A 17635-nucleotide genomic window follows, 5' to 3' on the forward strand; every position below is an offset into this window, starting at 1 on the left:
CACTACTTACCCAACAACTGGGGCCCCAACAACTGCGTCACCAACTAGTGCAGCACCAACAACTGCTGCATCAACAATTGCGGCGCCAACAACGGCAGCACCAACAACTGCGGCCCCAACAACTGCAGCAGCAACAACTGCAGCCCCAACAACTGCGGCCCCAACAACTGCAGCACTAACAAGTGAGAGTCCAACAACTGTGGCCAGTACAACTGCGGTACCAATAACTGCAGCACCAACAACAACTGTAGCATCAACAACAGCTGCCCCTACATCTACTGCCCCAACAACTGCGGAGCCAACAACGGCAGCATCAACAACTGCTTCCCCAACAACTGCGGCCCCAATAACTGTGGCCCCTACAACTGCAGCACCAACAACTGCTACCCCAATAACTGCTGCATCAACAACGGCAGCACCAACAACTGTAGCACTAACAAATGTGGCCCCTACAACTGCAGCATCAACAGCTGCCCCTACATCTGCTGCCCCCACAACTGCTGCATCAACAACTGTAGCATCAACAACTGAGAGTCCAACAACTGTGGCCCCTACAACTGCAGCACCAACTACTGCAGCACCAACAACTGCTTCCCAAACAACTGCAGCACCATCAACTGCAGCATCAACAACTGCAGCATCAACAATGGCAGCATCAACAACAGCTGCCCCTACAACTGCGCCCCCAACAATTGCAGTACCAACAACTGCAGCACCAACAACTGCAGTACCAACAACTGCAGCACCAACTACTGCTGCCCCAACAACTGCGGCCCCAATAACTTCAGCACCAACAACTGTAGCATCAACAACTGAGAGTCCAACAACTGTGGCCCCTACAACTGCAGCAACAACAACTGTAGCATCAACAACTGAGAGTCCAACAACTGTGGCCCCTACAACTGCAGCCCCAACAACTACGACACAAACAACTGCTGCCCCAACAACTGCGGCCCCAACAACTGCAGCACCAACAACTGCAGCACCAACACCTGAGAGTCAAACAACTGTGGCCAGTACAACTGCGGTACCAATAACTGCAGCACCAACAACTGTAGCATCAACAACAGCTGCCCCTACATCTACTGCCCCAACAACTGCGGAGCCAACAACGGCAGCATCAACAACTGCTTCCCCAACAACTGCGGCCCCAATAACTGTGGCCCCTACAACTGCAGCACCAACAACTGCTACCTCAACAACTGCTGCATCAACAACGGCAGCACCAACAACTGTAGCACTAACAAATGTGGCCCCTACAACTGCAGCATCAACAGCCGCCCCTACATCTGCTGCCCCCACAACTGCTGCATCAACAACTGTAGCATCAACAACTGAGAGTCCAACAACTGTGGCCCCTACAACTGCAGCACCAACTACTGCAGCACCAACAACTGCTTCCCAAACAACTGCAGTACCAACAACTTCAGCATCAACAACTGCAGCATCAACAACGGCAGCATCAACAACAGCTGCCCCTACAACTGCACCCCCAACAATTGCAGTACCAACAACTGCAGCACCAACAACTGCAGTACCAACAACTGCAGCACCAACTACTGCTGCCCCAACAACTGCGGCCCCAATAACTTCAGCACCAACAACTGTAGCATCAACAACTGAGAGTCCAACAACTGTGGCACCTACAACTGCAGCAACAACAACTGTAGCATCAACAACTGCAGCCCCAACAACTGTGGCCCCAACAACTGCAGCCCCAACAATAAACTGTAGCATCAACAACTGAGAGTCCAACAACTGTGGCACCTACAACTGCAGCAACAACAACTGTAGCATCAACAACTGAGAGTCCAACAACTGTGGCCCCTATAACTGCAGCCCCAACAACTACGACACAAACAACTGCTGCCCCAACAACTGCGGCCCCAACAACTGCAGCACCAACAACTGCAGCACCAACAACTGCAGCACCAACTACTGCTGCACCAACAACTGCTGCACCAACAACTGCTGCACCAACTGCAGCCCCTACATCTTCAGCACCAACAACTGCTGCCCCAACAACTGCAGCCCCTACATCTACTGCCGCAACAACTGCTGCACCAACAACAGCTGTCCCAACAACTCCGGCCCTAATATCTTTGGCCACTACAACTGCAACACCAATAACTGCTGCCCCAATAACTGAGAGTCCAACAACTGTGGACACTACAACTGCAGCACCAACAACTGTAGCATCAACAACAGCTGCCCCTACATCTGCTGCCCCAACAACTGCTGCTTCAACAACTGCAGTGCCAACAACTGCTTCCCCAACAACTGCTGCTGTGGCACCAACAAATGAGAGTCCAACAACTGTGGCCACTACAACTGTGGTACCAACAACTGCAGCACCAACAACTGCTGCCCCAACAACTGCTGCACCAACAACTGCGGCCCCAACAACTGCTGCCCCAACAACTGAGAGTCCAACAACTGTGGCCATTACAACTGTGGTACCAACAACTGCAGCACCAACTACTGCTGCCCCAAAATCTTCAGCACCAACAACTGCTGCCCCAAGAACTATAGCCCCTACATCTGCTGCTCCAACAACTGCAGCATCAACAACTGCGGCCCAAACAACTGCAGTACCAACAACTGCAGCACCAACAACTGCAGCACCAACTACTGCTGCACCAACAACTGCTGCACCCACAACTGCTGCACCAACTGCAGCCACTACATCTTCAGCACCAACAACTGCTGCCCCAACAACTGCAGCCCCTACATCTGCTGCCGCAACAACTGCTGCACCAACAACAGCTGTCCCAACAACTGCGGCCCTAACACCTTTGGCCACTACAACTGCAACACCAACAACTGCTGCCCCAACAACTGAGAGTCCAACAACTGTGGACACTACAACTGCAGCACCAACAACTGTAGCATCAACAACAGCTGCCCCTACATCTGCTGCCCCAACAACTGCTGCTTCAACAACTGCTGCCCCAACAACTGTGGCACCAACAACTGAGAGTCCAACAACTGTGGCCACTACAACTGCGGTACCAACAACTGCAGCACCAACTACTGCAGCACCAACAACTGCTACCCCAACAACTGCTGCACCAACAATTGCGGCCCCAACAACTGCTGCCCCAACAACTGAGAGTCCAAGAACTGTGGCCATTACAACTGTGGTACCAACAACTGCAGCACCAACTTCTGCTGCCCCAACAACTTCTGCACCAACAACTGCAGCCACTACATCTGCAGCACCAACTGCAGCCACTACATCTTCAGCACCAACAACTGCTGCCCCAACAACTGCAGCCCCTACATCTGCTGCTCCAACAACTGCAGCATCAACAACTGCGGTTCAAACAACTGCAGTACCAACAACTGCAGCACCAACAACTGCAGCACCAACTACTGCTGCACCAACAACTGCTGCACCAACTGCAGCCCCTACATCTTCAGCACCAACAACTGCTGCCCCAACAACTGCAGCCCCTACATCTGCTGCCGCAACAACTTCTGCACCAACAACAGCTGTCCCAACAACTGCGGCCCTAACATCTTTGGCCACTACAACTGCAACACCAACATCTGCTGCCCCAACAACTGCTGCTTCAACAACTGCAGTGCCAACAACTGCTTCCCCAACAACTGTGGTACCAACAACTGCAGCCCCTACATCTGCAGCACCAACTGCAGCCACTACATCTTCAGCACCAACAACTGCTGCCCCAACAACTGCAGCCCCTACATCTGCTGCTCCAACAACTGCAGCATCAACAACTGCGGCCCAAACAACGGCAGCACCAACAACTGCTATCCCAACAACTGAGAGTCCAACAACTGTTGCCACTACAACTGCAGCACCAACAATTGTAGCATCAACAACAGCTGCCCCTACATCTGCTGCCCCAACAACTGCGGCTTCAACAACTGCAGTGCCAACAACTGCTTCCCCAACAACTGCTGCCCCAACAACTGTGGCACCAACAGCTGAGAGTCCAACAACTGTGGCCATTACAACTGTGGTACCAACAACTGCAGCACCAACTACTGCTGCCCCAACAACTGCTGCCCCAACAACAGCTGCCCCTACATCTGCAGCACCAACAACTGCTGCATCAACAACTGCAGCATCAGCAACTGCTACCCCAACAACTGTAGCCCCATCAAATGCAGCACCAACAACTGAAGCATTAACAACTGCTGCCCCAACAACTGTGACACCAACAACGGCAGCCCCTACAACTGCGGCACCAACAACTGCAGCACCAACAACTGCTTCCCAAACAACTGCAGCACCAACAACTGCTGCCCCAACAACTGCTGCACCAAAAACTGCGGCCCCAACAACTGCCGCCCCAACAACTGAGAGTCCAACAACTGTGGCCATTACAACTGTGGTACCAACAACTGCAGCACCAACTACTGCTGCCCCAACAACTTCTGCACCAACAGCTGCAGCCCCTACATCTGCAGCACCAACTGCAGCCACTACATCTTCAGCACCAACAACTGCTGCCCCAACAACTGCAGCCCCTACATCTGCTGCTCCAACAACTGCAGCATCAACAACTGCGGCCCAAACAACTGCAGTACCAACAACTGCAGCACCAACAACTGCGGCACCAACTACTGCAGCACCAACAACTGCTACACCAACTGCAGCCACTACATCTTCAGCACCAACAACTGCTGCCCCAACAACTGCAGCCCCTACATCTGCTGCCGCAACAACTGCTGAACCAACAACAGCTGTCCCAACAATTGCGGCCCTAACACCTTTGGCCACTACAACTGCAACACCAACAACTGCTGCCCCAACAACTGAGAGTCCAACAACTGTGGACACTAGAACTGCAGCACCAACAACTGTAGCATCAACAATAGCTGCCCCTACATCTGCTGCCCCAACAACTGCTGCTTCAACAACTGCAGTGCCAACAACTGCTTCCCCAACAACTGCTGCCCCAACAACTGTGGCACCAACAACTGAGAGTCCAACAACTGTGGCCACTACAATTGCGGTACCAACAACTGCAGCACCAACTACTGCAGCACCAACAACTGCTGCCCCAACAACTGCTTCCCCAACAACTGAGAGTCCAAGAACTGTGGCCATTACAACTGTGGTACCAACAACTGCAGCACCAACTTCTGCTGCCCCAACAACTGCTGCCCCAACAACTGCAGCCCCTACATCTGCTGCTCCAACAACTGCAGCATCAACAACTGCGGCCCAAACAATGGCAGCACCAACAACTGCTATCCCAACAACTGAGAGTCCAACAACTGTTGCCACTACAACTGCAGCACCAACAACTGTAGCATCAACAACAGCTGCCCCTACATCTGTTGCCCCAACAACTGCTGCATCAACAACTGCAGCATCAACAACTGCTACCCCAACAACTGTAGCCCCATCAACTGCAGCACCAACAACTGAAGCATTAACAACTGCTGCCCCAACAACTGTGACACCAACAACGGCAGCCCCTACAACTGCGGCACCAACAACTACATCACCACCAGCAACCACAGCTCTTCCAACAACAACCACAGTTGCCCCAACAACCACACCTAACCCAACAACAACCACAGTTGTAGCAACAACAACCACATCAACAACAACTGCAGCACCAACAACTGTTACAGCAACAACTGCAGCCCCATCAACTGTAGCCCCATCAACTGCAGCACCAACAACTGCAGCACCAACAACTGCAGCACTAACAACTGAGAGTCCAACAACTGTGGCCACTACAACTGTGGCACCAACAACTGCGGCACCAACAACTGAAGCATTAACAACTGCTGCCCCAACAACTGTGACACCAACAACGGCAGCCCCTACAACTGCGGCACCAACAACTACAGCACCACCAGCAACCACAGCTCTTCCAACAACAATCACACCTGCCCCAACAACAACCACAGTCGTAGCAACAACCACATCAACAACAATTGCAGCACCAACAACTGTTACAGCAACAACTGTAGCCCCATCGACTGCAGCACCAACAACTGCAGCACCAACAACTGCAGCACTAACAACTGAGAGTCCAACAACTGTGGCCACTACAACTGCGGCACCAACAACTGCGGCACCAACAACTGAAGCATTAACAACTGCTGCCCCAACAACTGTGACACCAAAAACGGCAGGCCCTACAACTGCGGCACCAACAACTACAGCACCAACAGCAACCACAGCTCTTCCAACAACAACCACAGCTGCCCCAACAACTACACCTGCCCCAACAACAACCACAGTTGTAGCAACAACAACCCCATCAACAACAACTGCAGCACCAACAACTATTACAGCAACAACTGTAGCCCCATCAACTGTAGCCCCATCAACTGCAGCACCAACAACTGCAGCAGCAACAACTGAAGCATTAACAACTGCTGCCCCAACAACTGTGACACCAACAACGGCAGCCCCTACAACTGCGGCACCAACAACTACAGCACCACCAGCAACCACAGCTCTTCCAACAACAACCACAGCTGCCCCAACAACCACACCTGTCCCAACAACCACAGTTGTAGCAACAACAACCACATCAACAACAACTGCAGCACCAACAACTGTTACAGCAACAACTGCAACCCCAACAACTGCGGCACCAACAACTGCAGCCCAAGGTATATTATTTTAATTTTCCTTTTTCATTCTCTCTCCATGGTGTAATACAGGATTTTCAAAAAATATTTATGGCTCAAAGCAATACATGAAGGGTTAAGCTTATCCTGACAGATATTTTTATACCAAATACATCTTTCAGTTTGATGGGTCACAAATTGAAACTATAAATATTGTCAATTTACTTGACAAGTGAGTTTAACATTCAAATGGATTGAGAGCCATAACTTTAGGCAGTTGAAATGCATTTGTATAGCTTCATTAAAATAAATGAGTATGCATGCAACAATGGTATGTTTAAGGATCTCTCTCTCTCTCTCTCTCTCTCTCTCTCTCTCTCTCATGATAAGGTAAACTCGGTTTTGCATTCTATCACCCCTTTAATCTCACAGTGTTCCTCATACCCTAATTCTTTCTTTCTTGAGGAAAAAGACAGATGCTTACAGTACATGCTCAAATCCCTCCTCCCTCACCTAAACTGCATATCTATATCAGCCAGTCTAAACCAGAGAGAGAGAGAGAGAGAGAGAGAGAGAGAGAGAGAGAGAGAGAGATATGAGAGAGTCTAATTTTTACATTTTCAGTCCCTCCCAGACTAACCCAGAACAATCTGCCTTACATAATATCCATCAATAGTACAAAATATGATGAAAATAATAATAATAATAATAATAATATATAATATAATAATAGTATTATTATTATTACAATAATATAATAATGATATAATATTAAAATAAAAATAATAAAAAAAGAGAAAAACAGTTGGACACCACAATCAAAAGTGTAACAATGATACAACAATAAACCCTAAATAAAATAAAGCCCTACATATTTACATGTGTAAATACCTGGAGAAACATCTGGAGCACTTGTGCCGAAGCATCAAAGACCACAAGTTTGTCCTATAGAGAGGTGTGAAGAAGAATACTGTTCCAAGTGCTTTCTTCCATCCACTTTTAAACTTTGTCTGTTCCTACACTTTTTAAAAGACATGAAAATTGTATATATTCTCTTAAAACCTTGTAGATGGAGGGGAGCTTCAAACAGAGAGTCTGCAGGAGACTTAGATGGAATATGTGGAAATTATGGGCTTTGGGCATTCACAAAATGTCGTATCTGAAAATAACGAAAAAGGTCAGCTTGATTAAGATTGAATTTGGAACGCAAATCATTAAAACTAGCAAAAAGACCATCAAAATAAAGATCACCAAATTGAGCGATGCCCTTATCTTGCCATTGTTTAAATGTAGAGTCTAGTTTGGCAGGGAGGAATGCATGATTGGTGCATATTGGGCTCTGAAGCAAAAGTGCTTGTCTTAACTGCAAATGTTGGCGTAGCTGAGTCCAAATTTTAAGAGTAGAATGAACAACCGGATTTGATGTAAATTGTGCCATTTTAATAGGTAGGCTATATGTTAATAGGGCTTGTAGAGAGGTTGCTGTGCAGGATTTAGATTCGGTTTCACACCAGTGGTACGTGATGAGTGCATCCAGTAGACTATATTCTGAACTTGAGCTTCCCAGTAATAATATAAGAAATTAGGGAGAGCTAAACCCCCATCACTCCTATGCTTCTAGAGAAACTCTTTCCGAATCCATATGGGCTTATATCCCATATAAAACTGGAAATAAATTTGTCTAATCTGTTGAAAAAAAGCTTTGGCTAGGAAGACGGGTAGGCATCGAAATAAATATAAGAATCTCGGGCGAACTGTCATTTTAACGCAGTTCACCCTACCAGCTAGGGTTAGATGAAGAATCCTCCATTTTCTAAGATCAGATTTAAGTTTAATCAAAAGAGGAGTAAAATTATTTTCAAATAGTCCTCTAAAGTTATGTGCAATATTAATGCCCAGATATTTAAACCCAGATCTTGCCAAGCAAAAGGGGAACGCAGAGTCAGGGATATGCCTGGCAAGTGTGTTAACAGGCATGCATTCACTTTTAGAGATATTCAATTTATAGCCTGAGAAAGCCCCAAAATTGTGCAAGATTTTGATAATATCATTGATGCTGTCATGGCTACAGAGAATGAGTTGGACCCAAATGCAGAGACTGGCAGGTAGTGTGCAGGGAAAACACAGGACAGGAAGTAAAACAGACAAGACAAGACAGAAAACTAGACTACCAAAATAACACAGGAAACAGAAACAAACACAACCATAACAGATGCATGATAAAGGATCTGAGATGTAAAGAAGCAAGTCATCAGCGTATAATGAGAGCTTATGTTCAACACCCCACCTATTTATACCATGAAAAGAAGGTGGGGATTTTAATACCAGAGAGAGTGGTTCAATTGCAATTGTAAACAATAGGGGGCTTAATGGGCACCCCTGCCAAGTGCCCCTTGATAGAGAAAATTTTTTGGATCGCCATTTATTAGTAACCACTGAAGCAACTGGGGAAGTGTACAAAAGACGGGTCCACTCTATAAATCTGTGGCCGAATCCGAACTTATTCATGGCAAAAAAAAGATAGTCCCATTCCACCCGATCAAATGCCTTTTTGGGATCTAGCGAAACTACAATTTCAGGGGTGTCCTGGGATTGGGGGGGTGTAAAGAACATTCAAAAGACGACGAATGTTACAGAAGATGTGCCGACTAGTGTTAATTTTGTCACCTATTTTTAATTTAGTCTTAGTCTTGTGACAAAAATTTTTGTTAGTCAAGTTTTAGGCGACTAAAAGTCTTGTCATTTTAGTCCAGTTTTAGTCAAAAGAGAACTCAAGGTATCTTAGTCAAGTTTTAGTCGACTAAAAGTCTCGCTATTTTAGTCAAGTTTTAGTCAAAACATTTGAGTGTTTTTTTAAATAAATTATTTCTGAAAGCCATTTCAGTCAAATAGTTATAAAAATAAATAAATGCTATAAAGTTATATAAATATTGAGCCTCTTCCTTATTTCACCAGTAAATGACAAAAACAACCACTGCATGGGGAAAGGGATATTTTACAATAAAATAAATGCAGCATGAAACTGGCGAGGCATATTTCAAGTGAACGCAACATGTGTTGTTTTTCAGACAACGGCAGCTGCAGACTGTCGTACGTCTCGTGTTGGAAATAGAGACAAACTTTATACCGTTTAGCTGTCAGCATTTTAACTGTGTTAAATCCAACTGCTAGCTAACGGTATGCTAACGTTACCTGCTGCCAAGTGTTAACTAGCTAACTGTATGCTAACGTTACCTGCTGCCAAGTGTAGTGTTAACTAGCTAATGGTATGCTAACGTTACCTGCTGCCAAGTGTAGTGTTAACTAGCGCCCCGTGCAGCGATGTTTCGGTTGACTCTAACGTCCGTTTAGGAGCATCAGAGAGAAGCGCAGGCTATTCGGTCCGGTAGATAACGGTCGTTAGAGCACCTGTCGGTGCTGTAGCACCGGGTCTCGGTAACAGCTGAATATTCTATCTCATGATGAAAAAGTAGAGACGATTGTAGACAAAAATGAAGAGAGATTTTATCTTAGTTTTTATTTTATGCAAAACATTTTAGTCTCGTCTTTTTTCGTCAACAATAATGCATGTTAATTTAGTCTTAGTCAGCGTTTTTGGACATCGGCGCAGTCTCGTCATCGTCTCGTCTTAGTCATGGAAAAAAAGGTCGTTGACGAACATATTTAGTCTCGTCTCGTCTGACGAAATTAACACTAGTGCCGACCTTTTATAAAACCTGTCTGATTAGCTGAAATGATACTGACCAAGGGAGACTCCAATCGGATAGCCAGTAATTTGGCTACAATTTTGACGTCTGCATTTAGCAAAGAAATTGGTCGATATGAGCTACATTGTGTTGGGTCTTTCTCATGCTTCAGTAGAAGTGTAATCAGTGCTTTGATAAGGGACTTTGATAAAGATCCTTGAGACAAAGAATATCCAAACATATTGAGCAAGAGTGGAGATAATTTAATAGAAAACTTCTTATATAATTCAATCGGAAAGCCATTGCCGCAGATATTTCTTGGAGCTGAAGGGGATGATCTAAGTCTTTTTTATGTTAGGGGCACATGCTTGGCCATAATGTAGCGTGTGCACAACGCGCATACGCTTTGCTTCTCTCATCTATACGGACGCCTGCAGTTCCCATTTTTGCAAACCATACATAATTTCAAAGAAAAATATTACTGAAAATGCACTTCAGGTGTTAGGATAGATCAGGAGGCACTTTACAGTACAGTCCTCAAAAAGTTGCAGCATTCTTTGTGGCTTGTTATGTTTTACACAATATTTCCATGAATCATGGATGTGTTGACATAAATGAGGAAATATTAGAGGACTTAATGAGACGTGATGTTGAACGGTGGGATTGGACACTCCGACGGATACTGGTCTGGGAGTGGCAATGCGCGATGCGCTCCTGGTGGAGCAGGTGGACGGAGATGGAGTGAGGGGAGGAGGAAGGGGCACAACAGGTGCAGGTGGTGCGTTTGGAGGCCCACGCTCCATGGCTGCAGCAATCCTCTCCAGACTTGAGGAGATGCGCCCGAGAGGCCGCAGCAACATCGCCACCCGGCCAAGACGGGCATTTATTATTTTGCCGCGTCTTGGACAGCTCCCACTGCATAGCAACAGTGCCCGAGATCCGCCCACAAAGCTACTTGCGTTTCACGTTTGATACTTGCATTTCAGATCGTTAAAATAGGGCCCATAATGTCCCCCCTGAGCACTACTTTCAACATCTCCCAGAGGAGAGAGGGGGAGACTTGCTCCGTTGAGTTGAATTAAAAAAAATTGTCAATTGAAGAGGATACATGTTTGCAAAATGAGTCATCTGACAATAGTGAAGAATTTAATCGCCATATGTGGTTCGTAAAATTAGATGGAAAGGAGAGATCTAGTAGTAAGGGAGCATGATCAGATTCTACAGTAGCAGAATATTCAACTCCCTTACTGAAGAAAGGAGATTTTTGTCGATAAAAAAGTAGTCAATTCTTGAGTAGCAATGATGTACATGTGAAAAAAAAGAATAAACCTTATTATGGGGGTTGTAAAAGCGCCAGTCTGGCTCAATAAGGCAGAGATTTCATTTGCCATTTTAGAAGGGGCCTGCGATTTTGGGTTGGAGTGGTCCAAATTTGGGTCCATTACACAGTTTAGATCACCACCTAAAATCAGATAATGTGAATTAAAGCTAGGTAAAGCAGCAATCAGCTTATTTACGAAATTCCTCCCAATTAGGGCCGTAAACATTCAACAGCAAGACCTGGGTATGAAATAGTTCTCCAGACACCATGATAAAACGACCTTGAGGGTCAGCAATAACTTTAGAAGCAGAGAATTGAATTTTTTTGTGTATTATTATAGCTGTTCCTCTTGCCTTAGCATTAAATTTAGAATGGAAAATGTGTACCACCCATGGTCTCTGCAACCTAAGATGATCTGAATTGAGTAAGTGTGTCTCTTGAAGGAAGATAAAATCGTATTTGAGACGCTTAAGATGGGAAAAGATTTTTGACCTCTTTATAGGACCATTAAGACCTTGAACATTCCATGATGTGAACCTAATACATGACTTTCCTGTCATTCCTGTTTAAACATCGGATATAGTTCACTATAAAAAGATAAACACTGCACCTGTGGCATAGACAAAACTGGTACCCAGTTAAATTTCTCACCCCAAAACAAAACAAGTGGAGTATCCATTGAAAAAAAACAAAAAGGAAAAGAAAAGCACACCAATAAGGCAGTAAACCAACCCATGAACACTCTTTCTTATGTTTACCTCCCCAAATGAGGTAAGCTGCAGGACTCCTATAACCCCATTGTACTCCCAGTAACTCTTCATTATCTACTCAACTGTTGAGCCCCCCGGCAACCTAATCCTTATACATCACAGCAATTTTTAAATACTTTAGACAGGCAGACACGAAGAAAAAAGGAAAAAAACGTATAACCTTCTTCCGGGCATAGATGTCATCCATCATGAACAGTACATTCACCTGTGTTTTTTAGCAGTGCCCCCCAAACTACGACAGCAACCGTCATAGTGGAGAAAAAAATGAATAAAAACTGCAACAAAAATAATTGTGTGCATACCTTTAAAGTAGTCAGTTAGAATTATGTAGTTAGCAAATTACTCCCCTGCAGCAACGGTCGCGTTGATCCGTCGTTTGTAAAAGGCTTCGGCTTCAGGTGCTGATTCAAAAGTGAAGGTTTCCCCGTCGTGTGTGAATCGCAAGCGGGCAGGGTAGAGAAATCTAAAATGGATCCCTTTCTGGTAGAGCATTGTTTTAATGTTCTTGAATTCAGCGTGCTTCTTGGAGAGGGCCGTGCTTAGGTCAGGATAGAATCTGAGAGTCTTCCCTTGGTACTGCAGCTTGTGTTGCCTAGCCCAGCGCAAAGCTTGTTCCTTCTCCTGGAATTGATGAAAACAGGATAATAGGTCTTGGAGGTAGGCCATCTCTGGGTTTGGGTGCCAATCCGCGATGTGCTCTTTCCAGTTCTGGTGGTTTCTCGAACACCTGATCCCCCATGACGTCTTTCAGTAGATCAGAAGTGAACTTAATCATGTCGGTTCCGATTTCACTGTCCTCATGCACATTTATGATCCAAAGATTTGCCCTGCATGAACGATGTTCCAGATTGTACAAATGGTCTAACAGTGCCTCGTTGGTTGTTTTTAACGCAGCGATGTCTGCCTCCGCTTTAACAAGGGCCTTGAAGTTTTCCCCCGCCGTAGTTTCCACGGTTGTGAGACCCTTGCCGAACGCATCCACGGTTTCTTGAAAAGATTCTATGGATAGTTGAATTGGTGCTAGGGAAGACTTCATTAACGCACTCATATCCTCTTTGAGATATTCGTGCTGTTTTTCCAGCTCCGTAGTCAGCATATGGTACTCAACAAAAAATCCTTGTTAGCCTCTGGTGCAGCTGCCGCCATTTTAGTTAACTTGCTGCTTATGGAAGTTTTCTTCGAATCTTGATCAGTTTTCGTTTTAGAGTTAGGCATTTTGCCACCGCACCCGTATTACAGCCCCCTAATGTGTGTCTGACCTGTTATAGAAGACAGTTATTGATATTTAATTTGAAGTTGTCGGGAGGCTCACACACACACACGTCCTCTGCCTACATTGCTCAAACCGGAAGTCCACAGGAATTATTTTACATTGACATTATTTTACATTGACATACACAAATCCCGTTTTTTTTGTAATGTAATGTAATGTTTGTTTTTTATCCCTACAGGCTTGGAATCACTGGTACATCTACAGATGAAGATACTTTCTATTGGAGTAGCCAGCAATGAAACCATCATTGAAGGTGTTAAACAGGTATGTTAATCAGATTATGTAAAATAACCATTTTTTTGAAGGCTCTTCAACTAACATTAATGACATTTCAACAATAATGCATACACACAAGAGAAAGGGTGGGATGAAGTGAACGAGGTGGATCTTCTGATATTTATTCTGTTTTTTCTCCATTAAGTTTTTTAGAGAACAGCTTCCGAATGGAACAGCCTACACGGTCACCGTGACAAACATTCAAAGGGTTACAGTTGCTCCATAGAAGCTGCTTGTGGATATATAATCGCCTCAACCATTTGATTTGTCTACAGTTTGAGCACAACACATCAATTTACCCAAATCATAAGAAGTATCTGGATTGCACTAAAGGTACAAGAAAGTTTTTTTTTTATTAAAGAGGTTTAGATTTTAGGCTCAGTCCCTTTTTACATATCTTTATCATCATTGTCAAAAACAACCCTCTATTAGGCAACATTAAGACATGTTTCACTGTATAATCTCCAAACAATATTTTCATTATCACACTGTTGTCTTTAATTCCCAGAAATATGAATAGTGGAGATGTCCATTTGGCTCAAGTATCAAATTACTTGCACACTACAGAGTTTAAGAGTATCATACACGAATGGGGAAACAGTTTACATAAAAGACTGGCAACGATAATCTTGATGAGTGCCTCATACCAAGTGTATGACAGTTGTACCTCGAATCATGGAAATTTATGTGGTATAACTGACTGACAGAATGCACTGTTATGTTTATTTAATGTAAATCCATTTTATCTTGTACCATTAAGAACATTTTCATGTATTTTTCCAATTCATTGGACAAAAAGCACTATGTGTATGTTGTGTGTTAGGGGCTCTGCTATTAAACAACACCTTGAACTTTTTTAGTACAGAGAAGGAAGTCCAAGAAATTCTGCATGCAGGTTAACTTCAAAACATTTCCATAACATGGGCTTGAGGCATACATAAATGATTAAGGGTGGATTAAGGTGTGGAATAAGTAGAAATCATAAACTGTAAACGGTAGAAATATATAATTAAAATGTCACGTGTTTAAGTAATTAAAATGTATTCATAAAGCACTTTTCACAAGTCTCAAAGTGCTTTACAGGGCCAAACACAAGAAACACAATACAGAATGCATGATAAGTATTACGCATTAACAATTTGTAATGCTTAGGTTAGTATGCATCAGTCATTTATTTTTTGCTTGCTGCTAGGTTTTGCAGCAAATTGTTTTATCTTTTCACCTACAGACATCATGTATACCTTCTCAACATCATTGATTTATATTTTCAAATATTTATCTCAAATTATTTTTTCACTAAAATTGTTTTTTATTGTTCTGATGTGAGTCTATGACTTATAAAAGAGTAATAAAAAGAGACATATCTATTTGAAGTGGCTTATTTGTGTTCTTTAATAAATCTTTGAAATTCAACATTTAATATTTAAAGCATATAGAATTATACATACATTAATTGTTAAGATCGGCCACAAAACATTCTGTGAAAAAAAAATACAATATAAAGTGAAAATTTGATAATTTATATTAATTGTGTAAAACATGTCCTGAATATATCAAAAGTATAGATATCAGCAGAGACACAATGCAAGAAGTATTTAAACCAGCTGTTCGGGAAGATGTCAAAAACATGCAGTCTGGTACATGACTTTGGAATCTGTAACTATTAAAAGATTAAAACAAAACATGATTGATAATCTTAAATGAATACTTCACCCTTAAAATGCATATTCATTATTCAACATGTTACCTTGAATTCTTGATAAGAAATGTGTTTTTCTCGCATGCCTCATGGTGAATGAAGAATCCAAAAATGAAGGAAAGTCTTTGTTCACCATGGAAGCATGCGAGAAAAGAATTCAATGTAACACAGGGTAAGCATGTTATATACAAATGATCATTTTGAGGGTGAAGTATTCCTTTAATTTATTGATATATGAGAGTTATACATTTCAAGTTCACTTCCCTGTATCTGTGTCAACAACTGAGTACAGTTTGTCAAACCATTTATCATATCTGATCAACAAAACCCCTCAACCATTTCCTATTTCTCTTCTAAAAGACAATAAATGACACTATGTGCAAAGCTGCTATTATACACCTGACTGTGAATGAATAAAGCCTTAAGCATAACATTGGTCTGGGCTCCCTCATCAGGGCAAAAGCTTACAGACCAGCACCTATACCCCCAATTGTGTGGTGGCTTTCTTCTCAGTCACATTTTCATATCCTGCAGAAACCTTTGAGCTCCACAAAGTCATCTTAAGCAGAACCTGAAGTGTCTAGGAGGGCACCCACTTCATAAATTTGTCATCATTTCTATGCAGCTGCCCTCTCCATCTTTCTGTGTCTGGAAACATGTACAGCACAGCACTTCACATCTTCAAGAGCTGTGAGGTCGCAGGTTAACAACAGACACCCCAGAAAACCCTCTTATACAGAGCTTCAGGTAAAATATGGTGCTAAAACAGTCTCATAAGTATTTGCAACTTGTAAAACACAATGCACAAATGAATACAAAGTGATATGTATCTCTAAATCTGTTGTGTATGTGCCTCTAATTTGTGACTTGTGAAACACATGAAAAGAAATGAATGCAGAATGATTTGTATCCGCAAACACAATTCACAAATGAATGCAGAACGATTTGTATCTGCAAACACAATGCACAAATGAATGCAGAGCGATTTGTATCTTCATTTCACGTGCTTTAGAATGTCCCATAGTTCAGTGTAGGACACTGCTTGGAATTGGTCAAAAGTAGCTGTAGCAATGGGGAAATGAGGTGGGATGTCAGATACAACAAGAGTGAACTATGCTCTGATGTGGTCAATTTTCTCAGTAAAAAACTTCAGGAACTCTTCACAGCTATTTGTGGATGCCTCGACCTCTGGAGAGAATTGGGGGTTAACAATTGAGTTTATGGTATTAAATAAAATTCTAGGGCAATGGGAATGTTTGCTTATAATGTCAGAGAAATGCTTAGCTCTGGCCAGGGAATTTCTGAATATTTCTAAAAAGACTAGGAGGTGATCTTTTTTCCACTTACGCTCAGCTCTTCAACAAACCTGCCTGAGATGGCATCATCAAGCCACTGTTGAGATTTAAAATTATGGTGTCTGAGTTTAAGAGGGGCCACAGTTTCAAGGATAGCTGAGCAAGATATGTTGAAGAAGGATATTAGCACATCAGGGCTCAAAAGGTGATCATGGGCAGTGATAGATTCAGTGCTAGCATTTCCCAAGTAGCATTCAGAGAACTTAGTTGCTGTAAAAGGGTTAATATGACGAGAGTAGTGGCCAGAAGATCTGGCTGTGTACGGTGAGTTAAGTAGTTTAACATTGAACAAAATAGGCATATGGTCAGAGAAGGATGCATCCTCACTGCTTATATTATCAATGGAAAACCCATGGGATAAAATCAGATCAAGGGTGTGCCCATGAACATGGGTCACCTGATTTATGTGCTGGAGGAGGCCGAATAACTCCATTACATGGCAAAACTCACCAACCAAGTGTTTACCTGGGCAACAGACATTAATATTAAAATCACCCAAAATCAACAAACGGTCATAGGATGTTGTATAATGAGACAGAAAGTCTGAGAATTCTTTTTAGAAATGTTTATCTGATTTGGGAGGCCGGTAAACAAGTGTATTTGTTATTTTTCACCTTCTCTGTAGTGCTGGGAACACAAGGCTGGGTCTGTCTCCCTAGCTGATTATCTTTGTCTGGACAGCTCT

At 43.5% G+C, this 17635-nt stretch overlaps 2 protein-coding genes and 1 long non-coding RNA gene across 3 annotated transcripts; all 3 read left to right on the forward strand.

The window, feature by feature from the left end:
* The first annotated feature begins 646 nt into the window (after positions 1 to 646).
* On the forward strand, positions 647 to 1338 carry LOC114560971 (keratin-associated protein 4-3-like). Its single transcript, XM_028586604.1, has 2 exons — positions 647 to 697; positions 1018 to 1338. The coding sequence occupies exons 1-2, from the start codon at positions 647 to 649 to the stop codon at positions 1336 to 1338; spliced, it is 372 nt and encodes a 123-aa protein (XP_028442405.1).
* Positions 1339 to 2301: 963 nt separating this feature from the next.
* LOC114560972 (keratin-associated protein 4-12-like) lies at positions 2302 to 3793 on the forward strand. The gene is made up of 3 exons (XM_028586605.1): positions 2302 to 2336; positions 2473 to 2798; positions 3114 to 3793. Exons 1-3 carry the CDS (start codon positions 2302 to 2304, stop codon positions 3791 to 3793), a joined length of 1041 nt encoding a protein of 346 aa, XP_028442406.1.
* Positions 3794 to 12771: 8978 nt separating this feature from the next.
* On the forward strand, positions 12772 to 15129 carry LOC114561979 (uncharacterized). The gene is made up of 3 exons (XR_003693417.1): positions 12772 to 13004; positions 13799 to 13884; positions 14042 to 15129. It is a non-coding gene; the product is annotated as an uncharacterized LOC114561979 (long non-coding RNA).
* The last annotated feature ends 2506 nt before the right edge of the window (positions 15130 to 17635 follow it).

The sequence above is a fragment of the Perca flavescens genome, chromosome 9, assembly GCF_004354835.1.
Source record: "Perca flavescens isolate YP-PL-M2 chromosome 9, PFLA_1.0, whole genome shotgun sequence".
Taxonomy (NCBI): Eukaryota; Metazoa; Chordata; class Actinopteri; order Perciformes; family Percidae; genus Perca; species Perca flavescens.